The 27,241-nt window shown below is 46.4% G+C and overlaps 3 protein-coding genes across 3 annotated transcripts in view; 2 read left to right on the top strand and 1 right to left on the bottom strand.

Annotated features, from left to right (window-relative positions):
- The window catches only part of LOC129696693 (uncharacterized), a 181,965-nt gene that overhangs the window by 136,580 nt on the left and 18,144 nt on the right, over nt 1-27,241 (top strand). The window lies entirely within an intron of this gene.
- On the bottom strand, nt 2,068-14,616 carry ndufb9 (NADH:ubiquinone oxidoreductase subunit B9). The gene is made up of 4 exons (XM_055634818.1): nt 14,458-14,616; nt 12,315-12,507; nt 9,422-9,535; nt 2,068-2,302 (listed from the first exon to the last, which is right to left on the bottom strand). Exons 1-4 carry the CDS (start codon nt 14,541-14,543, stop codon nt 2,174-2,176), a joined length of 522 nt encoding a protein of 173 aa, XP_055490793.1. The 5' UTR covers nt 14,544-14,616; the 3' UTR covers nt 2,068-2,173.
- Nucleotides 17,213-27,241, top strand: part of LOC129696066 (transient receptor potential cation channel subfamily A member 1-like) — a 135,326-nt gene continuing 125,297 nt past the window's right edge. The window contains exon 1 of the mRNA XM_055633474.1: nt 17,213-17,915. Coding sequence (XP_055489449.1) covers nt 17,832-17,915 — 84 coding nt within the window. The 5' untranslated portion in view covers nt 17,213-17,831. The remainder of the gene's footprint in view (nt 17,916-27,241) is intronic.

Genomic DNA, 27,241 nt, shown 5'->3' with positions numbered 1-27,241 from the left:
CCATACCTCCTGATCCCTTTAGCCACAAGGGCCACATCTAACTGCCTCTTAAATATAGCCAATGAACTGGCCTCAACTACCCTCTGTGGCAGAGAATTCCAGAGATTCACCACTCTCCATGTGAAAAATGTTTTTCTCATCTCTGTCCTAAAAGATTTCTCCCTTATACTTAAACTGCGACCCCTTGTTCTGGACTTCCCCAACATCTTAACCATATAACAATTACAGCACGGAAACAGGCCATCTCGACCCTTCTAGTCCGTGCCGAACACATCGGGAACAATCTTCCTGCATCTAGCCTGTCCAACCCCTTAAGAATTTTGTAAGTTTCTATAAGATCCCCCCTCAATCTTCTAAATTCTAGCGAGTACAAGCCGAGCCTATGCAGTCTTTCTTCATATGAAAGTCCTGACATCCCAGGAATCAGTCTGGTGAACCTTCTCTGTACTCCCTCTATGGCAAGAATGTCTTTTCTCAGATTAGACCAAAACTGAACGCAATATTCCAGGTGTGGTCTCACCAAGACCCTGTACAACTGCAGTAGAACCTCCCTGCTCCTATACTCAAATCCTTTTGCTATGAATGCTAACATACCATTCGCTTTCTTCACTGCCTGCTGCACCTGCATGCCTACTTTCAATGACTGGTGTACCATGACACCCAGGTCTCGTTGCATCTCCCCTTTTCCTAATCGGCCACCATTCAGATAATAATCTACTTTCCTGTTTTTGCCACCAAAGTGGATAACCTCACATTTATCCACATTATACTGCATCTGCCATGCATTTGCCCACTCACCCAGCCTATCCAAGTCACCTTGCAGCCTCCTAGCATCCTCCTCACAGCTAACACTGCCCCCCAGCTTCGTGTCATCCACAAACTTGGAGATGTTGCATTCAATTCCCTCGTCCAAATCATTAATATATATTGTAAATAGCTGGGGTCCCAGCACTGAGCCTTGCGGTACCCCACTAGTCACTGCCTGCCATTGTGAAAAGGACCCGTTTACTCCTCCTCTTTGCTTCCTGTCTGCCAGCCAGTTCTCTATCCACATCAATACTGAACCCACAATACCGTGTGCTTTAAGTTTGTATACTACTCTCTTCTGTGGGACCTTGTCAAAAGCCTTCTGAAAGTCCAGATATAACACATCCACTGGTTCTCCCTTATCCACTATACTACAGGTAGTTACATCCTCGAAAGGGGGGGGGGGGGGGGGGGGGGGGGAGAACCGTTTCTCTTAGTCACTACCTGGTCGAGGAATATGTCTTTCCTCAGACCAGCGATCCCCGCATATTAACACTATCCTAAACACACTAGGGACAATTTTCATATACACCAAGCCAATTCACCTACTAAACTGTAGGTCTTTGGAATGTGGGAGGAAACCGAAGATTTCGGAGAAAACCCAGGCAGGTCATGGGAAGAACGTACAAACTCCGTACAGACAGCATCCGTTTTGGGGATTGAACCCAGGTCTCCGGCGCTGCAAGGCAGCAACTATACAACTGCGCCACCGTGCTGTACTTAGTTAGGATATCCTATAATATAACCGACTATTACCTTGATAAATCAGCATTGCAACTCCATTGTTTAGTATATCTTTCCTTACTTGCAGTGACATGAGCATGTTTTGTACAAGTGCAGCTTGATCCATATCCATCTAAAAAATTTTACACAAAATATTAAGTCTCTTTTTATATATTTAATTTGCCAGTTGCAAGTTCACCAGCCATTCAGATTACTGAGAGGCAATGCCTTCATTATTTAGCACCCTCTTCAAAGTAACCTATTAGACTTTAAAATACTGCTTAAGCAACTGTCACAACCTTAACTGAATGCACTTCATTCTGTAAGCAAGCTGCAAATAAGTACAAGGGCTATTAAACTGGCAACGATGATTTCATAGGACCAAATCCTTGATCAATCTATTTTAAAATAATGGGAGTCGGTGATTTACGTATTTAACATAAAAAACAGACATGATTTAGGATAGAAAGAATGAAAGACACTGGAAAGTTATTGTTAAAAGTTTTGCTTCTCTGTAGCAAAAATGAATACAAACACTTCATTTCAGATATTTATTAGACTTCATCGAGTTTGTTTTGAAACTGATGTCAACAGTTTCATGCTCTGTTCTTGACAACACTGACATTAACTATCCACTTCAGCTTTATGTTGGGCGCTCACGGGGTCTTGTGACGATGTTCCACCACAATGGAGGAAACTCTCCTTCTTTACGGGCTGGAGGCAGAGCCTCACTCTTAGGATTTTCAGTCACTTCCTCCTGCAGTTGCTTTATCTACAGCATGGAAGAAAACAGTGTTGCATGGGACTTGCAATTCAGTTCCTCTGTAGTGCACTAACAGTAATTTCATTTTTAGAGGCATACATTTATTTGGGGTTCCAAAGTGCATCCAAGAATTATAAATAAATATGTATATATACACATACACACACACACGAGAGTTCAGCAACATCCTCTCTCACTGCTCCCCCTCTGTGATCCCTCCTGCTCTCTGACCATGTTTTAACCCACACCAACCACATTTGACATAATCTTACAGACCATTTCAGATGTCATCACTTCCAGCTGTCTGTCGTCCAAAGCCTCCAACCTGATTGTTCCCTAGCCCCGCAAGGCCCAGTTTTATCTTCTCAAAATCCACAAACAGAACTGCCCTGGCAGATCCGTTGTTTCCGCTTATTTCTATCCCACCGAATTAATTTCCACATACCTCGACTCCATCCTATCCCTCCTGGTCCAATCCCTCCCTACCTATGTCGAATACCTCACACGCCCTTCATCTCTTCAATTACTTCAATTTTTCAGGCCCCAGCTCCATCACCTATACTATTACTAAAACTCTCATCTTGACCACTTCCGTTTAAAAAAAAAAATTGCGCAAAATGGTACCGTTTATCAATAGGATTTTTTTCACCACCTTACTCGCCGTTCTCCCCTACTCCAACCCACCAAGTTTTGTTCCAATCGGAGGAATTGTACAAAAGTTATGAAGGTTTAAAAAATCGTGAGATCAGCAGATTGGTTTTCTCGCCTGTCACTCACCATGAAGGTAACGCCCCTTCTGGCACCCGCTGGAGAATAAAGCCCTGGAGGTGTGGCTGAGTCCACAAGTGCTGATTAAGTCCGCAAGAGTGGAGTCAGGAAAGTCGCTGTGTGATGTCGGGAAAGTCGGTGTGGTGTCGGGTAAGCCGCTGAGTGGAGTCCCTCCACCCCTCCTTCCCTCTTCACCCCCCACCTCCCCACACACCCCCTTTACCCTTCCCCGTTCCTCCCCTTCCACCCCATCCCCAACCCCCCCACGCCCACCCTGCCCCCCCAAACCCCAACGCCATCCTGCCCACCCCACCTAACCCCCCCCCCCCACCTTAACCTGCCCCCCCCCCACCTTAACCTCCCCCCCCCCCCACCCCACGCCACCCCTCTCCCCCACACCACAGTGGAATATTGAGTTGGGGAATGGGTTGCATTGGGGGACCAGGCCTCCCGTGTGACTGGGACCCAACGGGTCTCACTTAGACTAGTCTTTACTATGGATGTTCAGTGACTCTACACCTCCATCCCACACAAGGAAGGTCTTAAAGCAGTTTTTCCGCGACTGCAGAACCAACCAATTTCCCTCCACCAACACTCTCCTCCGCCTAACAGAGCTGGTGCTTACCCATAACAACTTATCCTTAGACTCCTCCCACTTCCATCAAATCCACGGCGTAGGCATGGGCCCCAGCTATGTTTGCCTCTTTGTAGATGACGTCGAAAAATCACCGTTCCAGACGAACACTGGCCTTATGCCAAAACTCGACCTCTGCTACATTGATGACAGCATCGTTTGGTACCTCCTGCACCCATGCAGAACTCATTCACTTCATTAACTTTACTACTAATTTTCATCCTGCACTCAAATTCATTTGGACCATCTCCGACATCTCCCTACCATTTCTTGATCTCACCGTCTCCATCACAGGAGACAGACTATCAACGGAACTATTATAAACCCACTGAATCCAACAGCTATCTAGACAACATTTCTTCCCACCCTGCTTCTTGTAAAGGCTCTATCCCCTACTCCCACATCTGCGCCCAAGATGAAGTGTTTCATACCATGACACCATGCACTCATTCTTTAGGGAACGGGGGTTCCCCACTTCCATCATAGCCAAGGTCCTCATCCGGGTCTCCGCTCTTGCTCCCCCTCCCCCGTCATTACAGGGACAGAGTCCCCCGAGACCTCACCTTCCACTCTGTCAGCCGTCGCATACAGCACATAATCCTCTGACATTTTCGCCACATCCAACGGGATCCCATCACTAGTCACATCTTCCTATCTCCAGCGCTTTCTGCAAAGACCATTCCCTCCCTGGTCAACTCGCCCCTTCTCACCCATACCTCCACCCCCTCGGTACTTTGCAGCATCTTTCCCCTCCGAGGACCTCAACGGTCTTTTCAGGTGAGGTAGAGGTTCACTTTCACCTCCTCCAACCTCATCTACTGTATCCTCTGTTCCAGGTGTGGATTTCCCATTATCAATGAGACCAAACGCAGGCTCAGTGATCGTTTCACTGAAAACCTCCGCTCAGTCCGCCTGAATCTACCAGATCTCCTGGTTGCTGGATGCTTTAACCTCCCCTCCCATTCCCAGAGTGATCTTTCTCTCAAATTGGAGGAACAACACCTCATATTTATCTTGGGCAGCTTACACCCCAGCGGTATGAACATTGACTTTTCTAACTTCAAGTAACCCCTGCTTTCCCTCTCTCCATTCCTCTTCTTTCCCAGTTCTCTGACCAGTCTTACTGTCTCTGACTACATTTTATCTGTTTGCTTTGTTGTTAGCTTCTCCCAGCTAACAATGATTCTTCATTTTCCTTGGTGTCCATTCCCTTTGCCCTGTTTTATCTATCTCCTCCCCCCCTGACGTCAGTGAAGAAGAGTCTTGACCGGAGTGTGTGTGTGTGTGTGTGTGTAGTGTGTGTGTGTGTGTGTGTGTGTGTGTGTGTGTGTGTGCACGCGCACACATCACCAATAGTAAATCATCTTCTGAGTCCAAGAAAGAATTAATCTCTACTGCAAACTAATAGGTGCAACAGCTTTTCTCCCAAATGTTCAATTACAAGTGGTCAATAGATGCTCAAACAACAGTGTGCAAGACCATTTTATTACAAAGCGACATGCAATGCCCGCATCATATTACACTAAAGTCAATGTTCCAGAGTATTGTCATACCGCCGGGCTAAATGTTTTTGTTTATATATAAATTATTACACAGGAAAGGGTTTTAGTTAATATAGGCCATACTGTCATTTATTTCACCTGTTTTGGTCAATATCCTTTAGTGCACCTTTTTCAACCACTAAACCTACAATCTTAAATATTGACATGGTCTAATCATTATCTCCACAAAGGCATTTCATAGTCTCACAGGGCACTATTTTCAAAAACACGTTTCTCCCACTTCCTGTCCTAAATGTTATTAATCTTACAGACAGGTTCTTAATCACTAAAAATCATATTTTAATCTATCTTTGGTTTCTATATCATATTGCTCCATATTTTATTCAATGCACTCACAAATGCAAGAATTTATTCTCACAGGTCTCTCCCAGTTAACAAACGACCCATTGTTACATGAAACTTCACACCTTGGGAGGTACAGTATACCTTATTATGTGAGATGGGGGGGGGGGGGGATATGCCAGTTGTTGCAGATGGTAAAATAAATCAGAAGCTAATCATTCTCCTCCCAGTAAGTATGCAGAAAATACAAAGTAAACTGCACTTGTTTTAACAAGTCGAAACTTGTGGATAACTGTGAGGTTATCCATTTTGGTGGGAAAAACAGGAAAGCAGACTATTATCTAAATGGTGGCCGATTAGGAAAAGGGGAGATGCAGCGAGACCTGGGTGTCATGGTACACCAGTCATTGAAAGTAGGCATGCAGGTGCAGCAGGCAGTGAAGAAAGCGAATGGTATGTTAGCTTTCATAGCAAAAGGATTTGAGTATAGGAGCAGGGAGGTTCTACTGCAGTTGTACAGGGTCTTGGTGAGACCACACCTGGAGTATTGTGTACAGTTTTGGTCTCCAAATCTGAGGAAGGACATTCTTGCCATAGAGGGAGTGCAGAGAAGATTCACCAGACTGATTCCTGGGATGTCAGGACTGTCTTATGAAGAAAGACTGGATAGACTTGATTTATACTCTCTAGAATTTAGGAGATTGAGAGGGGATCTTATAGAAACTTACAAAATTCTTAAGGGGTTGGACAGGCTAGATGCAGGAAGATTGTTCCCGATGTTGGGGAAGTCCAGGACAAGGAGTCACAGCTTAAGGATAAGGGGGAAATCCTTTAAAACCGAGATGAGAAAAACTTTTTTCACACAGGGAGTGGTGAATCTCTGGAACTCTCTGCCACAGAGGATAGTTGAGGCCAGTTCATTGGCTATATTTAAGAGGGAGTTAGATGTGGCCCTTGTGGCTAAGGGGAGCAGAGGGTATGGAGAGAAGGCAGGTACGGGATACTGAGTTGGATGATCAGCCATGATCATATTGAATGGCGGTGCAGGCTCGAAGGGCCGAATGGCCTACTCCTGCACCTAATTTCTATGTTTCGATGTAAGTTCGTCATTCAATGGCATTACTGCCATATTGCAAGTGCTCAAGAGTTTCTATCTTTTAAGTAGCTTACTTTTAATATTCTTTGTTTCCAACCAATTAAAAAAAATGCCAAATGTTAATATTTTTCTCAAACATTTTTAAACAAATGTGTTCCCCGTCTTCATTGCAGCGAAAACTGTTAAGTGACATTAAATAAAATGTTTTGTTTTACCAAAATGTATGTAAACTAGTAAGTCCTGTATTTGGAAAGAAGTCTGCCCAGCAGTTTACAAGAGCAGAATTCTAGTTCGGCAGAAATAGTTTTATGAAAAGCAACCAAATTAACATTTTCTGATCAATGATCAAAGTGAATACAAATTTCACTTTGGATCAAAAGGAAAGCACCTCACCAAACTAAAATCAGGAATGATTAAATGTTAAATCGTAACTATCCCATTCTTCCTAAAATTCTATAATACTACTGCAATGCCTATTCATTGTAATAATTTTGTACCAATTACACACTTTTATCCGACAGCCTTGGGACCAGACACTTTTCGTAATTTGGAATTTGTCGGTCTTCAGAATGGAAATTTTTTAGCATAGATTTGAATGGCTGGCTCAGTGGTACAGTGCTCGGCTCATATCCGCAAGGTCGCGAGTTTGCGCCTTGATCCCGGCAGTTCCTCGGTCGCGAGTTTGAGTCTTCAATGTCGTTTTTTCTTGCAGAATAAATGTCTGTATGAAATGCAGTGTAGGAGAGGTGTAATGAATGTCCAGAATTTGTAAGTGATGTGACCCGCAGCATTGGGAATCACCTCCCGATCAAACAGCACAATACCCCCCTCTCCAACGGGAGGAATCCGCTCCCCGATAGGGGCCGCTACGGCGACAAGTGGCAGTTTCCACAGCCCGTGCTGCGCCACCCCCCAAGAGCACCTGGCCAACCGTGAGCTTTCTGTGCAGACGACATCTGGAAAAATGTCTGGGTTGCTCTTCCTGGTAGGCGATGGGATCTCCGTGCGCGCAATATACCTGGGGGTCACTGTCTCTTGGTCCTGAGTCTCCCGGCCACCCCCCTGGACCGACCCGAGACTGGGCTGTACCCCCTTGCCCCACCTCGGTGAACTGCTCACCCAACTTGTGCAAGGGCGGATTCCCACTCAGGTGGCCGGAGACGCAACAGGAACCCCCTCCCCGATCTCTTTTACGAATGCCCCGAGCTTCATCCGCAACCCCTTTCCTCGTAGGAGCGGGGCTGGGCTGCTGTTGGCCGGGGTTCTGGCTGTCTCCTCTGCGGGGGGGCCCTCGGTCGACGTCGACGTCCAATTGGTCCTGACGTCTCCGGTGACTGCACTGGCCTGCTGCCATCGCCGACGTGAAGACAGTACAAAGCCCCCCTCCCCGGTGCAATGACCGGGGAGCTGGAGAGGGATGGGGTCACACACATGGCTGGGAAGCAGAGGGGTGTAGGTGGGGTGAAACTGAAGGGAGCGACAATCTGCTGCTGCCTGCACGCCGCGTTAAAAAGTTCCCACGCAAGACTCACGATACACTGTGTATCGTCAGTCTACCATGGCAACTTTTTAACTCAGCGGGCAGGTAGCAGCATATTGTCAATTATTAACCCTCCCGCGCAATATACCCTCACCTTCTCTTTTCTGAATGGGGATTTAGTTCCCCTTTCTTCGAGGACCTCCGAGATTCCGCTGTCAGCTGGCGGGCCGCCCTCGGTGAACGTCCTGTCTCCCTGTCCCTGGAATAGTAGGGGGCGATCAAACAGCACAATACCCCCCTCCCCCTCCAACTCCAGAGGAATCCGCTCCCCGATGGGCCGCTATGGCGACAAATGGCAGTTCGCCCACAGCCCGAGCTGCGCGACCCCAAGAACAAGACGTACCCCTTGCACACCATCAGCTTCTGCCCATACGGGGAGCGTGTTCCTCTGGAGTTGGAACGGGGCTGGGCTGGAGTTGCTGATCTGGGATCTCCGTGCTTGCAGTGGGCCTGGGGGTCGGTGTTCCGTTGGTCCTGACGTCTCCGGTGACTGGCACTGTGCTGCTAGCATCGCGACGTGAAGACAGTACAAAGCCCCCACGCCGGTGCAATGAGCGGGGAGCTGGAGAGGGGAGGGAAGGGGGTCACACACATGGCCGGGAAGCAGAGGGGTGTAGGTGGGGTGAAACTGAAGGGAGCGACAATCTGCTGCTCCCTGCCCGCTGAGTTAAAAAAGTTCCCACGCAAGACTCACGATACACTGTCTACCGTGGGAACTTTTTTAACTCAGCGGGCAGACAGCAGCATATTGTCAATTATTAACCCTCCCGCGCAATATACCCTCACCTTCTCTTTTATGGATGGGGATTTAGTTCCCCTTTCTTCGAGGACCGACCGGAGGTTCCTCTGTCACCTCTGCGGGCCGCCCTCGGTGAACGTTTTCAAGGACCTTTTTTCAAGGACTGAAAAAATGTCGCTATTCGGAGGTTTTCGTTATTTGGATCTTCGGATAAAAGGTTGTGCACCTGTAGTAATTTTGTGCCAATTACACACTATGTTAAGATTCTTAAAGTGCTGGTGATGGAATATTTTAAATAAATTACTTGGCAGGCAAATGAAAATCAGGTAACCAATATAGTTGGAATTGTTACGCAAAGGGAACTGAATACTTGAAAGGGCTGAGGACAGAAAGAGTGGGATTACCTTAACTGCGCTTACTTAGATCCAGGGCAGATATTATGGGCTGAATTACTTATTTTCATATTGTAACCTGTGAAAAGCACAGCCAACAAAACATTACACTCACCTCTTTATCCCAACTCAGAAGGCGAAGCTGCTTCCATTGTTCTCGTTTGGCAAAGTAATCTGGGTACATCGCCTTCTCAGATGGATGCCAGTAATCTAAATAGAATTCAGGTACCTATTAAAAAAAAGTAAAATATTAAATACATTCAAATCAATGGAGAATTGTGTAATGTTAACAATAACATTAAAATAGACGAGTATATTGTTTAGAATATGAATAACAATTCTTGCCTACATGACTTCCACCCAACACCATCTAGATATAGGAATAAAGCAGCCTCTTGCCTATTTAGCAGCTGAATGGATTCTCAGCTGTTTAATGATAGTAGGTGAATGCAAATCCAATCCCTGAGAAGGAAGGGAATTTCCAATATCCATTCACGTATATGATTGGGACACCTGGTACAGCTTCGTATAAAGATTGCAGGTTAGCAATTTGATCATTCTTTTCAAAGATCTCAAGAAGGTGGCAAGAGGAAAAGCTGGCTTACAATGTCTGCGGAGACAAATAGAAAATGAATACGGTACTTCATGAGAGACCTCCACAAGAAAGATTTCAGACTGGAGAGAGGATGTTTGACTCCAGCCGGCAGATCTTGATCTGCTGTGACTGGCACAGAATATTATAAACCTCCTCCAATCCATTCTAACTAACCCCATCAGTTTCTTTTTCTCTTCATAACATTATCTACAGCACTTGTTTAGTGTCCCTTTCAAGGCACTGTTATTTGACTCAGCCACTCAAGACATTCAGTTTTCTTGCAATTTTTTAATATATTTTATTGAACTCATTAGGTATCAATTATTTAAAAAATGAAACAGACTGAAAGAGCAGAAGATTTTCTCCCCCTATCAGCTTTGTATCTTTGTGGTGTCTCATTGTGTTTATTAACCACTGACAAAACTAGATGGATGTAAAAAGTGGAAGTAGTATCCTATGGAAAGAGGTAAACAATCCCCTAATGAACAGGTACAATCTATAGTTCTGACACATCCATTTGTGATTGCTGGACAATTAAGCAGCTAGTAGGCAGGGAGACTCCATAGATATTCCATATTGGTGGAGTCAGGCAAGCGTGTCAAAGAGAAGGCTGCAGATCCACTCATTTCCAACCTGATTAGATGATACTCAGCTGAACAACATGAAGAACTGTTTTCCCAAACCAGCTAAACCTCTGGTCAATTGTTCTAGTATAGCTATAATACTGGATTCTTCGCAATGTAGACAATTGATCAGTATTGTCACAAGCAGAAAATAATCTATCTGTCCACTTATCAACCCACTAGGCAATGCTTAAAGTGACAGGAGGAGACTTGAATGTGCATTTAAACTGGCACGTTGTTATCACTAACCCGCTCACTAATGCCATGTGTAGCAGCATTAAATATTGATCTCATTACAATCTTGGCTTTGCATGGACAGAGTCAACAGTAAAGCTGAAATGAGAGAGACTTAATATCAAGGGAGCGTTCAGCTAAATGTGGAAAAGGGGAACCTAGATTAATGGAAGTTAATGGGAAGCAAGTGGAAAACAACCCACAGCCTGTAGACATACTTAGCATGTAGGAAGATATTTATGTTTTTTTGGTCAATCCCAGGACACTGCTCCATGAGTTCCTCAGGACTGTGTCATAATCCCAACTAAGTCCATCTGCTTCAATGACATTCTCTCCATCCTAAGGTGGTAAGTTGGGATGTTCATTGATAACAGTAGAGCTGTCAATTCCATGGATGACTCCTCAGTTGATGAAGCTGTCCATTCCAAACGCAGCAAGATCTGAACAACAATCAAGCTCTGATAAGTAACATTTCAGCCCGAATATATCAAACAATGTGCAACTCTACAAGAGGAAGTCCAGCTATTGCCTTTTGACCATCGACCGTATTAACTGCATCAGCTCCCTAATAATAGGGATCTTCATTAATCAGAGATTTAAATGCACTGACCAGATAATTAGTGTAACTGCAAGACAAAAAGTCAGAAGCTGGTTAACCAGTGATGAGTGACACCTCACCTTTTGACACCCAAAGCCACTAGCATGGAAAAAGCAGAAGTTAGGAGTTATAGAAACATAGAAAATAGGTGCAGTAGGACATTCGGCCCTTCGAGCCTGCACCGCCATTCAATATGATCATGGCTGATCATCCAACTCAGTATCCTGTCCCTGCCTTCTCTCCATACCCCCTGATCCCTTTAGCCACAAGGGCCACATCTAACTCCCTCTTAAATATAGCCAATGAACTGGCCTCAACTACCTTCTGTGACAGAGAATTCCAGAGATTCGCCACTCTATGTATGAAATACTCGCTACTTGCCTGGATAAGCGCAGCACTAACATTCAAGACCGCAACACCATTCAGGACAGGACTGACTGATTGATGAGCACCTCCCACCATAACTCAGAATACAGTGGAGTAGCAGTGTTTACAGCATCAAGAAAATGCCTTCACCCGCACATTTCCTTCTATGTCACATGCCATCTTGTCTGAGATATTGTTGTTGAACCTAATATCTGGAACTCCTTGCCTAATTGGAGTACTTCACCACACAAAGAGTAGCTCAATTAGTGCAAGTAAAATAAAAAATCATGCACCTGCTTCCCCATCACACAATTGCAAACTTGGATTCTCTCATTCTCATCCCTGTACCTTTGAACTCCCCCATCGCCACCCTTATTCATTTCACTGATGATCTGCCCAAAAGACAGTGATAGATATCTCTGCCTTTTAACCAGTTTCCTTCCTACCATGTCCATCCACCCTCCACTGTGCATAATTGTTTTCAAAGATCAGTGTGTTTATGCAAAAATAAACTAAATGGGAATGCAGTGTTGCACTGCCTGTCTTTGAAATTATGAAATAAATATTATACAAAATGAATTTCATCTCACACCTTGTAACATTCATATCTTTCATAGGATGTGCCTCCTGGAGAATCAGGGAAGATGTAAGGTTGAGGATGCTGCTTGGACCAGAATTCTTCTTCGCCAGCCTTCAGCAACTTAGTAGCCTTGACCATGTCTGGTTCATCTTGATGTTCATCAAATCTTGCTCGCAGCATGCAGGCATAAAAACGGTATTTGTCTCTGATTAGGTAAATAGGAAACATAAACACCAGAAGCTGTTATTTTTTCCAAAATGTATTCAACAAAACATGCAGTATCATAATCATCATAAAATTAACTTAAATTATGGAAGATAAATCAAGTATAGGGTGATTTCACCAAATGTCAAATGAGCGTAGGTCCCCCCTCACGTGACCGAAAATTTTAACTGGAGGACATATGTAACTTCGGTACATGTTAGTGAATGGGGAAACACGCACTTTCCCACCCGTTAAAAACATGGAAAACGGACGATTTTTTAGCTGAAATTTTCTGTGCTAGTCGGGGTGACCGTGAAGCACATCGACCTAAATTTTCAGGCAAAAAAAAAGATTGAAAGTAAGGTAATTACAAGAGAGAACTGAAGGTGAAAAACAGCGGAAGTGAACAGCCGACATTTGCCGTGGAGATTTAAAGATCCAAAATATCGTGAATTATCGCGTTTGCTCGCTGAATTTCATCAAAAGTAAGTTAATAATGCCTTACTTTTGATGAAATTCAGCGAAAAAACGCGATAATTCCCGATATTTTGGATCGTGGAGATTTGCCGTGGAGATTTAAAGATCCAAAATATCGGGAATTATCGCGTTTGCTCGCTGAATTTCATCAAAAGTAAGTTAATAATGCCTTACTTTTGATGAAATTCAGCGAGCAAACGCGATAATTCCCGATATTTTGGATCTTTAAATCTCCACGGCAAATGTCGGCTGTTCACTTCCGCTGTTTTCCACCTTCAGTTCCCTCTTGTAATTACCTTACTTTCTATCTTTTTTTTTGCCTGAAAATTTAGGTCGCTGTGCTTCACGGTCACCCCGACTAGCACAGAAAATTTCAGCTCAAAAATCGGCCGTTTTCCATGTTTTTAACGGGTGTGAAAGTGCGTGTTTCCCCATTCACTAACATGTACCGAAGTGACATATGTCCTCCAGTTAAAATTTTCGGTCACGTGAGGGGGGATCTACGCTCATTTGACATTTGGTGAAATCACCCTATTATTGCTCTCCTGCTTGTCAATTACCAAAAGATTCCCTGGCTACACCAGATAAAGACCATTCCCACCTCTTGTGGGAGATTACCAGGCAGAGAAAAAGATTCAAAACAATAGTTCTAAAATATCACTTAACCATCATACAATACATATATTACACATCATAACAGTTTGATGATCCTTGTCCCAATATAAACTTTATTCACGGTACATGGGGGGGGGGTTGCTTAGCACTGGCAAGTGGGCATATGACTCAAATGTAGAATTTGAATCATATGCCCACCATTTCACCCTGTGGAGATTAGACAGGAGCTAGAAAATGGACCTCATAACGAAAATTACCAGCCAGTGCTATACCTGCCATTGTACAGCAAAGATGCACATTCAGCACAGATGCACATTCTTCGATGACTGAAGTAGTTAGTACAAATTGGAGGCAATGATAAAACCAATAAGCAGGGACTTTGTGGCTGCAAACAATTCTTACTGAGAATGGGAGAACATTGCAGACACAACTGTTCAACCGTGGCAAGCACATAAACTAAACTCATTACACAATCACACACTCCCCTCTCTTGAAAGGATGGTCACCAAATCACAACAACCTGGTGGGATGCAAACAAGCCTGGAGAAGAGTTATGTGGGAATTGCAGTTCAGATGTAGTGGCAACAAAGTGGAGTTGAGGGCAAGATCAGCCTTGACTCCTGCACCCCTCTCACCTCCTCTGAACTTTGTCATTAGGAATTCAAGATCGTACTGAATGAATCAGTATGAAACGTCTGGATGTTGCACGAGTTCAACTAAATGGTAAATATAATTTTAAATGGAAACACCACGACGCTGAGGCTCATTTTGTGAGAGACCAACACCTGCACTGTACGTTAATACCGGGAGCTTTTCTGAATTTAACTCCCGTCGCTGATTGAAGAGAGAAAGGGCGAACCTGAAAATGCACCAGGACTCTAAATGCCGCAGCGCCCTTTTGTAAAGTCGAAGCACTTTCTGCTGGTGCGTCAAGTAAGCAGCCATCGCACCGAGCGTCCTTCTCCTTCACCTTCCCTTCCGGGAACCCCGGGAAGGCGGAGGACCATCGTGCCCGGTGAATCACGGGATAGTGGAGGACCAACGATTATCAGCAAAGATCATAGAGCGGCGGAGCTATGTTTGGTTGTCAGCAAAGATCTTATAGCAGAGCTATAGGATCCGCTATAGGATCTTTGGTTGTCAGTGAACGGGGTGGCAGAATTACACTGGACCCAAATGGAAAAATAAGGAACAGCAAATATTGGTTCATAAAAGACACAAAATACTCAGCTGGTGATGCAGTATTTCGGGTCTGGACCATTCTTTAGACTAATTAGATGGTGTGTCCCCCGGTTACTCTTGCACAGTTTTTTTTTGTATACTAGATCCAGTGTTGCCCTCTCATGTGTGGAGGCCTCTACATACTGCTTGAGAAAACTCTCCTGAACACTTTCGAGGAATTGCACCCAATTTAAACCCTTCACTCTATGATTTTCACAGTCAATATTGAGAAAGCTAAAATCCCCTACTACAACAACCTTATTTGGCCTGCAGTTGTCTGCAATCTCCTGGCATATTTGTTCTGGTTCGGGTCGAGACCCTTCTTCAGACCTCAGATCCCACGCCAATTGGATTCTCACTTGACGCTATTCCCACCAAAGATACTCCCATCAAAGATCATAGAGCTCCGCTCTATGATCTTTGATTCCCACACTTTAGACATGCACCAGTCCGCACTCTCAAGCTCATCTAGCATACACGAACCCCATTTTCCAAAGCTCACTTTAAACGCGCCAGGTGTCAATTTTTCATGCTCTCTTTAAACTCACCTGGGGCAGTGTTGGGGTAAAATAGGAATAATATTCAAAGAAAGTCTGTTTATATGGCACTAAATCCGGCGGAGGCCGGATTATCCAATTTCTAGTGTTCGACTTCGCTACGTCCATGCATATGTTTTTCGGATTTTTGTTTTGAAAGAGCAGCCGCATGCCATGACAAGAATCCCGTTGCTATTTTGTGTTGCAGACCCTGGACTCGGCGCGTCGATCCTGGCCCCAGGCTGCTCGATGCCATCCGGGCGGCGTTCCATTGCCAGAACGTTGGCGGCCGGTTTGAATCCGACCGTTAGGGAGGCCCGGTCCGGCCAGGGAGCGCGACCAGCACCAGCACCAGCGCAGCAAGGGGGGCCCAGCCCTCCCGGACCCGCCCGGCCCAGCACAGCAAGGGGGGCCTCGCCCGCCCCACCCCGGCCCAGCACAGCACAGCAAGGGGGGCCCAGCCCACCCCACCCGGCCCAGCACAGCAAGGGGGGCCCAGCCCAGCCCCTCCCGGACCGGCACCGGGGGCCCAGCACAGCACAGCAAGGGGGGCCCAGCCCTCCCCACCCGCCCGGCCCAGCACAGCAAGGGGGGCCCAGCCCAGCCCACCCGGACCGGCCCGGCCCAGCACAGCAAGGGGGGCCCAGCCCAGCCCACCCGGACCAGCCCGGCCCAGCACAGCAAGGGGGGGCCCAGCCCTCCCGGACCCCCCCGCCCAGCGCAGCAAGGGGGGCCCAGCCCCCCCCGGACCCGCCCAGCCCAGCGCAGCCAAGGGGGGCCCACCCCACCCGGACCCGCCCGGCCCAGCACAGCAAGGGGGGCCCAGCCCTCCCGGCCCAGCACAGCGCAGCAAGGGGGGCCCAGCCCAGCCCTCCCGGACCCGCCCGGCCCAGCACAGCACAGCAAGGGGGGCCCAGCCCTCCCGGACCAGCACCAGCAAGGGGGGCCCAGCCCTCCCCCCCACCCGGCCCGGCCCAGCAGCAAGGGGGGCCCAGCCCTCCCGGACCAGCACAGCAAGGGGGGCCCAGCACCACCCGGCCCCGGCCCAGCACAGCAAGGGGGGGCCTCGCCCACCCCACCCGGCCCAGCACAGCGCAGCAAGGGGGGCCCACCCCACCCGGACCAGCGCAGCACAGCACCAGCGCAGCAAGGGGGGCTTCGCCCACCCGGACCAGCGCAGCAAGGGGGGCCCAGCCCACCCCACCCGGCTCTCACAAATGGCTGAAGTAAGGCGCGATCCTGTCGTGCCCCGCGGGCCACAACCGCGGGAGACGACGCAATCTCGAAAGCGGCAATTTGCATGGATATCCTGAACACAAATAAGTGCGTCCACCTCTTCCTGTGATCCTTGAGGGTCTAGTAGTACCCCCCATTCCTGGAGGCTTCTGCCCCCCCCCCCCCCCATTGCTGAATGCTGCCCCCCCCCCCCCCCCCCCCCCATGCCTGGAGGCTGCCCCACCCCCATTTCTGAAGGCTGCCCCCACACTCCTGAATGCTGCCTGCCCCCCCCCCCCCCCATTCCCACCCATTCCTGGCTGCGCCCCCCCCCCCATTCGAATTTACCAAATTCGTTTTTAAACAATATTCAAAAATTAAGGTGCTCCAGGAAACAAACAATCACAATCACACATTTTCCCGCAGCCCGTTTCCTATCTCCGGCCTTAATCCAAGCACATGCAAATATGCCTAACAACATTCCTGCATAAACCATAAGCATTCGTCTAATAGAGCATCAATGGATGAAACCAATTACTGCCGCTCAGCATAATTTATAAGTAAATATAACAGCAATATGACATCCATGGGTGCATGGGAAGAGCTCTATCTTTGGCAACTGTGTGTTGAAATGATAAAGTAAATTAGTAAAGAGATAGTGCCAGAGAAGTTAAGGGGCCTGAAAACAGTAGAGTCCTAAGAATCTGAGGAAAGAGGGTGTTTGGAGGGCAGTGGTTGCTCTGTTTATTATCTTCCAAAATCTTCCAAGTGAGTTCGGGGACAGAGTGGAAAATTTGATTTTTGAGTTCCGATTGAATTTGGCGCAGCACCAATGCAGTTGTCAATGTACATGAAAATCAGTGTAGGGATGGGGCCTTAGTAAGATTGGAACCGTCTGCTCCACGTATCTCACAAAATGAAAGGCGTACCTTGGGCTCCTGACAGTTCACATAATTAACCTTTAATCTGTGGAGTTTGAGTGGGATTAAAGGAGAAATTGATCAATGTGATTGTCGGAGCCATTCATGCTTAGGCTAGTTACTGTTAGCATATTATATTATTTTGTCTAGATATTTCTAGCAGTATTATTTTGAATGCTTGGGGGTGGGCTTTTGATACATAGATGAACGTTACATATATCATACCAGGAGAGGGAGTGGCCAGAGCAGACGAACATGCATGGAAGAGAGAATACAGTCTGAACAGACGAGAGAGAGAGAAAAACGAGTTACAGATTGTATGAGAATAAGGAATACCTGATATGAATCATCTTTGTACAACTACTTCAATAAAGAATCAATTAAACTGGAAAGAACAACTGGAGGTTCCGTTTTATATCGTCTGCGTAAGTTCACACCTACCTGTCTGTGTAGTAATTGCAACAGAAAGTTGGATATTGGAAAAGTTTGAAATTGCCATTATATTGGAATTGATCTCTATGAGTGAAACTGGAGCTTGAAACCTGGAACAAAGGATATGCATGACGCAGTCAACTGGACAAGGTCGCCTCCTGCACCATCTGAAGAATGACGATTGGAAACTGGAACCCAGCGCATAGGGACAGCGTGAATACCTACAGCCGAGCGTAAAGCTAAAGGCTTTATTGGAAAAGCTAAGAAGCTGCATTGGAACGGCTACAATAAGCTGTATTGGAACGGCTGCATTAAGCTGTATTGGAAAACGGCTGTTATTATGGAGATTTGAGATGTGACCGTGAGAATCACAACACTATCTGATGTTTTGAATTCCCGCTCATTTGTTTTGAATTCCAGCCTGTAAACATACGGCTTACGTCACTACGTCTTAAAGGGATAGTGAGCCAGTATGTCGAAAGCTCAGCCACAAGAGGGCAATGTGGGACAGCAAACTACATACTCCTTTGCTGAAATACAACAGAGGGTTTTATATTCAGAAGGAATTGGACCTGAAGATAGTGTTTCGAATGTCACAAAAAGATCAAGCCACAAATCTAGTTTTTCATCATGTGCATTCTCAAAGGACTCTGCTGCAAAAAAGCTCAGGCAGATGAGGCTGCTCACCAGGTACGGGTTGCCGCCCTGAACAAAAAGCATGAGCTTGAGGCACAAGAAGAACAGTTTAAGAGAAAGATGGAACAGTTGGAACTAGAGATGGAGCTGGCAGCAATCAATGCAAAGATCAATAAACTTGAGGCCAAGAGATCAACAATAGACAATAGGTGCAGGAGTAAGCCATTTGGCCCTTCGAGCCAGCACCACCATTCACTGTGATCATGGTTGATCATCCACATTCAGTCCCCGTTCCTGCCTTCTCACCATATCCCCTGACTCCACTATCTTTAAGAGCTCTATCTAACTCTCTCTTGAAAGCATCCAGAGAATTGGCCTCCACTGCCTTCTGAGGTAGAGAATTCAACAGATTCACAACTCTCTGGGTGAAAAGGTTTTTCCTCTTCTCCGTTCTAAATGGCTTACCCCTTATTCGTAAACTCTGGCCCCTGGTTTTGGACTCCCCAACATCGAGAACATGTTTCCTGCCTCTACCGTGTCCAATCTCTTAATAATCTTACATGTTTCAATAAGATCCCTCTCATCCTTCTAAATTCCAGAGTATACAAGCCCAGCTGATCCATCAACATATGACAGTCCCGCCATCCCAGGAATTAACCTCGTGAATCTACGCTGCACTCAATCAATAGCAAGAATGTCCTTCCTCAAATTTGGAGACCAAAATTGCACACAATACTTCAGGTGTGGTCTCACTAGGGCCCTGTACAACTGCAGAAGGACCTCTTTGCTCCTCTACTCAACTCCTCTTGTTATGAAGGCCAACATGCCATTTGCATTCTTCATTGCTTGCTGTACCTGCATGCCTACAGTGAGTGATGAACAAGGACCCCCCAGATCTCTTTGTAATTCCCCTTTTCCCAACTTGACACCATACAGATAATAATCTGTTTCCTGTTTTGCCACCAAAGTGAATAACCTCACATTTATCCACATTAAACTGCATCTGCCATGCATCCGCCTACTCACCAAATCTGTCCAAGTCACCCTGCATCCTCATAGCATCCTCCTCACAGTTCACACTGCCACCCAGCTTTGTGTCATCTGCAAATTTGCTGATGTTACTTTAAATCCCTTCATCTAAATCATTGATGTATATTTTAAATAGCTGCGGTCCCAGCTCCGAGCCTTGCGGTACCCCAGTAGTCACTGCCTGTCATTCTGAAAAGGACCCGTTAATCCCTACTCCTTGTATCCTGTCTGCCAACCAATTTTCTATCCATGTCAGTACCCTACCTCAAAACCATGTGCTCTAATTTTACCCACTAATCCCCTATGTGGGACCTTATCAAATGCTTTCTGAAAATTCAGGTACACTACATCCACTGGCTCTCCCTTGTCCATTTTCTGAGTTACATGCTCAAAAAATTCCAGATAATTAGTCAAGCGTGATTTCCCCTTCGTAAATCCATGCTGACTTGGATCGATCCTGTTACTGCTAGAAGTGGTCACACATTGAAGTGTCCACTGATCAACAAGAAAGGACACATGAGCAAAGACTGCAAGAGTCATATGACTTGTGATGTGTGCAACCAAGATCATCCTGAAATACTTCATATTGAACAGAAGAACAAGGAGAAGAAGAGGAGCATGCAGAACCGAATGAGAAGCTAACTGAGATGCTGTTTTCTCACCTCAGATGTGTGGGCATATTGGGGTCGGTGAAGATACCTGCATCTTCTCCGTAGTACCAGGTCCGGTAAAGAGCCGCAAGGGGGACACGGTGTTGCAAACATACGCTTTTTTGGATCATGGAAGTTCAACTACCTTTTGCACAGAAAGCTTGATGAGAAGGCTGAAGATTACAGGACAAAAGATTCTCTTGCATACCATGAATGAAGAGAAACCTGTGATCAGTCATCATATCTCAGGTTTTGAAATATCTAGTCTGGACAAAGAAGATTTTATACAACTATCTGATGTGTTCACACTTAAGACCATGCCTGTTTCTCATCTAAACATTCCCAGGCAGGAATACCTGAAACAATGGCCTTACTTGAAGGATACCAAAATTCCTAAACTAGGCTCTGACATCGACCTACTCATCGGAACAAATGCTTCAATATATTGGAACTGTGGGAGCTGGTCAACAGCCAAGAGGATGGACCATTCACCGTGAGGACCCTCCTCGGATAGGTTGTCTATGGTCCCTTGAGAAGAGACAACAAAAGCAGGGATAAAGATGGCTTTCCTGCTGCTGCTGTCAATCGAATATCTACTGTAAACCTAGAGCAGCTACTGGTCAAGCAATACAATCACAACTTCAGTGAAAGAACCAGTAAGGCAGCAGAAGAAATGCCCAGAGAAGAGGTAAAGTCCTTGGATATTATGAATCACTCAGTAAAGATGATAGATGGACACTATTGTCTAAACTTACCTTTCAAACAATTGAAAGCGTCAGTTTGCTGAATAGCTGTTGCATTGCAGAGCCGTGCATCCAGAGCCTGAAATGCAGGTTTGGCAAGAATAAGTAATTTCATGATGAATGTACATCTTTCCTCATAGAAATGATTGATAATGGTTATGCTGAAATGGTACCAGTGGACCAGCTGAATCGAAGTGATCGAGAGCTCTGGTACATCCCACACCATGTGGTGTATCACTCAAGGAAAGGGATCTTGAAGGTGGTCTTTGACTGTAGTGCAGTCTTCAAAGGAACATCATTTAACTGCCAACTGCTGCAAGGTCCAGACTTTACCAACTCACTCATTGGAGTTCTCATCAGATTCAGACAAGAACTGGTTTCTTTGATGGCTGATATCAAAGCAATGTTTCATCAAGTAAATGTATCAGAAAAGCATATTGACTATTGTTCCTGTCGTGGCCTGAGGGTGATGCACAGCAAGTTCTTATTGAATACTGGATGACGGTACATCTTTTTGTAGCAGTGTCATCACCAAGTTGGGCGGCGCGACCGACGTCGCAGCGGCCTCTGCAGTCTGTCTGTCTTTTTTTTGGGTTTTTTTTTTGTCCCGTTTAGGGTATAGTTTGTAATGGGTTTTTAAATATGTATGTGTGGGGGGCGAGGGGTGGGTGGGGGAAACTTTTAAATCTCTTCCCTGCACGGGGACACGACCTTTTGCCTGTCAGGTCTCCGTTGTTGTTGGAGCCTAGCACCGTGGAGCGGCCTCCAACTGGAACGACCTGGGGGCTCAAGTCACGGAGCCTGCGGAGCTGCGGACCTACCATCGTGGAGCTGGCCAGCTTCGGAGCGCGGAGAGTTCGTAGCGTGGAGAGCTGCGGTGGCGCGCTGCTACGATTCCAGTGGATGGTGACACCGGGAGCTCGCGGGTCCCCGGTGGGAGACTGCTTTACGGGGCACCGGCAACAGCGACTTCTCCCGCCTGAATTACGGGGTTGAAAGTGACCTGGAGCGGGGCCTTACATCACCCGGCGCGGCTTTAAATGGCCGCGGACTTGCTAGCATCCGCCGGGGGCTCCAACATCAAGACCCGGAGTAGGGCCTTATATCGCCCGGCGTGGCTTTAAATGGCCACGGACTTGCTAGCGCCCGCCGGGGGCTTTGACTTTGACATCGGGAGAAGAATGGAGAGCAGGGGAGAGACAAGACTTTGCCTTCCATCACAGCGAGGAGGAGATTCACTGTGATGGATGTTTGTGTAAATTGTGTTGGTCTTGTATGACTGCAGAAACCAAATTTCGTTTGAACCTCATGTGAGGTTCAAATGACAAATAAATGGTATTGTATTGTATTGTATTGTAAGTTGTGCAAACTTTGCATTAACGAAGACTGCTGAAGACAACAAAGCTCACTTTCCAGCAGAGGTGACAAACACAGTAAAGAACAACTTCTATGTAGATGCTTGTTTAAAGTCCATGCCTTCGGTTCAGGAAGCAATTCGAATGGCAGCACACCTGACTTTCCTCTGTCAAATGGGAGGATTTATGCTGTCAAAGTGAATCAGCAACAGCAGTGCTGTATTGGTATCCATTCCACAAGAAAAAAAAGCCAAGGAGACCAGGGAGTTTGACTTGGACAAAGACAATCTGCCTATGGAAAGGACACTGGAATTGCACTGGTGAGTTAAAGCAGATGTGTTCACGTTCAGAATTGCGACACAGGAACGACCATACTCAAGGGAAATCATGCTTGACTAATCTTCTGGAATTTTTTGAGGATGTGACAAGTAAAATGGATGAAGGGGTGCCAGTGGATGTAGTGTATCTAGACTTTCAGAAAGCCTTTGATACGGTCCCGCACGGGAGACTGGTGACTAAAATTAGAGCACATGGTATTGGGGGTACGGTGTTGACATGGATAGAAAATTGTTTGGCAGACCGGAAGCAAAGAGTAGAGGTGAACGGGTCCTTTTCAGAATGGCAGGCAGTGGCGAGTGGAGTGCCGCAAGGCTCGGTGTTGGGGCCGCAACTGTTTCCCATATCTATTAATTATTTGGAAGAGGGAATTAGGAGCAACACTAGCAAGTTTGCGGATGACACAAAGCTGGGTGGCAGTGTGAACTGTGAAGAGGATGTTTGGAGGTTGCAGGGTGACCTGGACAGGTTGAGTGAGTGGGCAGATGTGTGGCAGATGAGGTATAATATAGATAAATGTGAGGTTATCCACTTTGTCGGCAAAAACATGGGGGGCAGTTTATTATCTCAATGGGGTTAGGTTAGGTAAGGGGGAGGTGCAGCGAGACCTGGGCGTCCTTGTACACCGGTCACTGAAAGTTGGCATACAGGTACAGCGGGCAGTGAAGAAAGCTAATGGAATGTTGGCCTTCATAACAAGAGTATTTCAGTATAGGAGTTAAGAGGTTCTTCTGCAGTTGTATAGGGCTCTGGTGAGACCACATCTGGAGTATTGTGTACAGTTTTGGTCTCCTAATTTGAGGAAGGACATCCTTGTGATTGAGGCAGTGCAGCGTAGGTTCACGTGATTGATCCCTGGGATGGCGTGACTGTCATATGAGGAAAGATTGAAAAGACTAGGTTTGTATTCACTGGAGTTTAGATGGATGAGGGGGCATCTTATGGAAACATATAAAATTATAAAAGGACTGGACAAGCTAGATGCTGGAAAAATGCTCCCAATGTTGGGCGAGTCCAGAACCAGGGGCTACAGTCTTAGAATATAGGGGAGGCCATTTAAGACTGAGGTGAGAAAAAACTTTTCACCCAGAGAGTTGTGAATTTATGGAATTCCCTGCCACAGAGGGCAGTGGAGGCCATGTCACTGGATGGATTTAAGAGAGAGTTAGATAGAGCTATAGGGGCTAGTGGGGTCAAGGGATATGGGGAGAAGGCAGGCACGGGTTATTGATAGGGGACAATTAGCCATGATCACAATGAATGGCGGTGCTGGCTCGAAGGGCCGAATGGCCTCCTCCTGCACATATTTTCTATGTTTCTAAGACCGGGCATCTCGTCCGTGGTTGGCTCTATATACCACACTTTAGGATTTCTTGCACCATTTACTCTGCCAGCCAAGCTGATTATGCAGGAGCTCTGTAAGGAAAGACTTGGATGGGATGAGAGCATAATGCAAACCTTCTCTCAGCGATTGACAGGATAGTTAGCAGATCTCAACAAGATGTCAGAATTTAAAGTAGACCGGTGCATGAAGCCTGCTAACTTTGGTTAAATTAGATTTGCACTGCTGCACCACTTTTCAAACGCAAGCAAAAGTGGCTACGGTACTGTTTCATATCTAAGACTGGAAAATGATAACAAAGCAGTGCATGTTGCATTCATAATGGGAAAAGCCAGAGTGAAACAAATGATGATTCCCAGAATGGAGCTCACAGCTGTAATCCTAGCTGTCAGAGTGGACATAATGCAGCAAAAGTAATTACAGCTTCAGCTGGACAATTCCATCTTCTGGACCGATAGCACAACAGTGCTTAAGTACATCAACAATTAAACCAAACACTTTAAAACTTTTGTGACAAACAGGATCTCCTTTGTCAGGGATGCTACTGATGTATCACAATGGAGATATGTTGGTACAAAGGAAAATCATGCAGATGAAGCCTCAAGAGGACTAACGGCAGACCGCTTCTTCAGTAGTAAGAGATGGATCAAGGGACCAGAGTTTCTCTATAAGCCAGACAGAATGGCCAAAGCTTTAAGGGCCTGTCCCAGCAGCATGCGATTGCATGCGTCTAGCGCGACCAAACAGAAGTGGAGTTCGAGCTAAGTTCGCGGTAAGTACGCAGTAAGTTCGCGCAAAGTTCACGCGTGACGTAATTTACATCATACTCACTAATCAGCTGGGCAGGAGGCGAGCCGACTGAATTTGGACGTCGCACGGTGTTGGGCAGTGACGTCATCACGCAACGGCACGCCGGGTGGTGACATCATCGCACAACGCCACGTGCTAGGCATACGCCGTCAAGACGCTGCGTACAACCTCAATGCGCCTGCGGGCCGACAGGCCGTTGGCGCGCGGAATTTTCGGATAGTGCAGGATTTTCAGAGCCCCGCGCGATGTTGGGACCAGCCCCAAACAACTCCATATGCCCCGCACAACTCCATACACCTCCGCGCTTGGAAGTGGGACCGGCCCCGCGCGGACCGTACGCCTCAAGTGACCACGTTTGGTTGCGCTAGACACATGCAATCGCATGCTGGTGGGACAGGTCCTTAACTTGCCATCTACAATCACTGCTAATGATCCCGAAATCGAGCAAGATATCACAATGGACGTCATTTGCAAGGATCCATTGGACTCAATAAACTCTCTGATTAAGAAGGAACTGCAGATGCTAGAAAATCGAAGGTACACAAAATTGCTGGAGAAACTCAGCGGGTGCAGCAGCATCTATGGAGCGAAGGAAATAGGCGACGTTTCGGGCCGAAACCCTTCTTCAGACTGATGGGGGGTGGGGGGAGAGAAGGAAGGAAAAGGGGAGGAGGAGGAGCCCGAGGGCGGGCGGATAGGAGGGTGGGAGGAGACTCTCTGATTACCTATTTCTCATCATGGAGGAAGTTAAAAACTGCGGCAGCTTGGCTTCTTAAAGTAAGGACAACGCTCTTGCTGTTGACTCGAAAAAGAAGGGATATTGCCGTGAGAAGCTTTGAAAAAGATCCTGGCAAACTAAAGGAAAAGGTTGATAAAGAGATCCAAGTCTTTAAAGCAACATTTGGTGGACAGTGGTTATGTCTTGAAGATCTTCTCCAAGCAGAAAGTGCAGTCATCTATTTCTGTCAAAGACAAAGATTCTAAGAAGAACTATCAACATTAGAAGCTGGTAAACATGGAGTCAAAAGAAGCAGTCATTAGTATAAGCTAGTTCCGTTGCTGGAGAATGGATTTCTGAGAGTAGGTGATCACCTGAATAAACTAGCGATGCCTGAAGAGGCTAAATATCCTATTATTCTCTCGAAGGACTTTCACATATCAACATTATTGTTACGACATATCCATGAACAGTTTGGACATGGAGGAAGAAATCACATGCTGTCTCGTCTTCGTAAAAGATTATGGATTATCAAAGCTAACTGCTGAAAGTCGTAACAGACTGTGTTGTGTGTAGATGACAGAGGAGAGCAGTTGGAGAACACAAAATGGAAGACTTGCCCCTGGAGAGGATTCTACAGGACAAGCCACATTTGCAGATGCAGGAGTAGACTGCTTCGGTCCTATAGAGATCAAGAGAGGACGAAGTCTAGTTAAAAGGTATGGTGTAATCTTCACCTGTATGGTCAGTCTGGGTAGGCTGGGTGTCTATGGATAGGCTGGGTGTGTGGGCAAATGCATGGCAGATGCAGTATAATGTGGATAAATGTGAGGTTATTCACTTTGGTGGCAAAACAGGAAAGCTGACTATTGTCTAAATGGTGGCCGATTAGGAAAAGGGGAGATGCATCGAGACTGGGTGTCATGGTACACCAGTCATTGAAAGTAGGCATGCAGGTGCAGCAGGCAGTAAAGAAAGCGAATGGTATGTTGGCATTCATAGCAAAAGGATTTGAGTATAGGAGCAGGGAGGTTCTGCTGCAGTTGTACAGGTTCTTGGTGAGACCACACCTGGAGTATCGCGTACAGTTTTGGTCTCCAAATCTGAGGAAGGACATTATTGCCATAGAGGGAGTGCAGAGAAGGTTCACCAGACTGATTCCTGGGATGTCAGGACTTTCTTATGAAGAAAGACTGGATAGACTCGGATTGTACTCGCTAGAATTTAGGAGATTGAGGGGGGATCTTATAGAAACTTACAAAATTCTTAAGGGATTGGACAGGCTCGATGCAGAAAGATTGTTCCCGATGTTGGGGAAGTCCAGGACAAGGGGTCACAGCTTAAGGATAGAGGGAAAATCCTTTAGAACCGAGATGAGAAGAACATTTTTCACGCAGAGAGTGGTGAATCTCTGGAACTCTCTGCCACAGAAGGTTGTTGAGGCCAGTTCATTGGCTATATTTAAGAGGGAGTTGGACGTGGCCCTTGTGGCTAGAGGGATCAGAGAGGGTATGGAGAGAAGGCAGGAACGGGATACTGAGTTGGATAATCAGCCATGATCATATTGAATGGCGGTGCAGGCACGAAGGGCCGAATGGCCTACTCCTGCACCTATTTTCTATGTTTCTATGGTGAGCAAGGCAATACGTCTTGAAGTTGCATCTGCACTTGACACAGACTCCTGCATCCATGCATTCCCA

This window comes from Leucoraja erinacea, chromosome 4 (genome assembly GCF_028641065.1).
Source record: "Leucoraja erinacea ecotype New England chromosome 4, Leri_hhj_1, whole genome shotgun sequence".
Classification (NCBI taxonomy): Eukaryota; Metazoa; Chordata; class Chondrichthyes; order Rajiformes; family Rajidae; genus Leucoraja; species Leucoraja erinaceus.
The sequence above is the reverse complement of the archived record's forward strand: the minus strand, read 5'-3'. Positions and strand labels throughout refer to the sequence as shown.

Coding starts and splice junctions, on each gene's coding strand:
- ndufb9 (XM_055634818.1), bottom strand. CDS start 14,543: ATGGCTGCTTACTTGACGCACCAGCAGAAAGTGCTTCGACTTTACAAA. Junction 12,508..14,457: donor GAGTCCTGGTGCATTTTCAG/GTTCGCCCTTTC, acceptor TTACCTAATCAG/AGACAAATACCGTTTTTATG. Junction 2,303..9,421: donor TTCTGAGTTGGGATAAAGAG/GTGAGTGTAATG, acceptor TCCATGCTGTAG/ATAAAGCAACTGCAGGAGGA.